The sequence below is a fragment of the Sinocyclocheilus grahami genome, unplaced genomic scaffold (assembly GCF_001515645.1).
Source record: "Sinocyclocheilus grahami isolate Dianchi unplaced genomic scaffold, SAMN03320097.WGS_v1.1 scaffold3926.1, whole genome shotgun sequence".
NCBI classification, from domain to species: Eukaryota; Metazoa; Chordata; class Actinopteri; order Cypriniformes; family Cyprinidae; genus Sinocyclocheilus; species Sinocyclocheilus grahami.
The window spans coordinates 2,628-3,114 of NW_015508958.1; the positions used below are offsets into that span (position 1 = coordinate 2,628).

The window sequence follows — 487 nt, forward strand, 5'->3', positions numbered from 1 at the left end:
GTGTGCACCCCTATATATATATATATATATATATATATATATATAAATAAACATGTTGGAATGCAGCATGTCACACCAAATAACTTTTCAAAAGTAAGTCTTATTTTGTGCGATCATGTTTTTTAAAGAACACCCCACCACTTATCAGAGTTATTTTCAATATTAGACAATGATCAGTGGGTGTTCTTTTAAAATTATCTGTAATTTACAAGCAGATACTGCTTCAGAATATCAAAGGGATTTTTAGAAGCAATTTTAGCTGCTTCCTTTGGCTTTTTTGCCTCTTATCAGTTCCCTAGGATGTAACTTACAGTATTATGACAATATATTTAATTAGCTTTTCTCTTTCTCTCCTCTTGCATCAGTTCTTCATTGACCCTATAAAGCTGATGCCCCTCCAGAGATTCCTCCCGAGGCCTCCAGGTGAGAAGGGGCCACCCCGTGGAGGAAGAGGTGGGAGAGGAGGTAAGATCACACAAGAAAACAG

At 36.8% G+C, this 487-nt stretch overlaps 1 protein-coding gene across 1 annotated transcript in view; it reads left to right on the forward strand.

The window, feature by feature from the left end:
* Window positions 1-52: 52 nt before the first annotated feature.
* Window positions 53-487, forward strand: part of LOC107576560 (H/ACA ribonucleoprotein complex subunit 1-like) — a 933-nt gene continuing 498 nt past the window's right edge. The window contains exon 1 of the mRNA XM_016262719.1: window positions 53-465. Coding sequence (XP_016118205.1) covers window positions 318-465 — 148 coding nt within the window. The 5' untranslated portion in view covers window positions 53-317. The remainder of the gene's footprint in view (window positions 466-487) is intronic.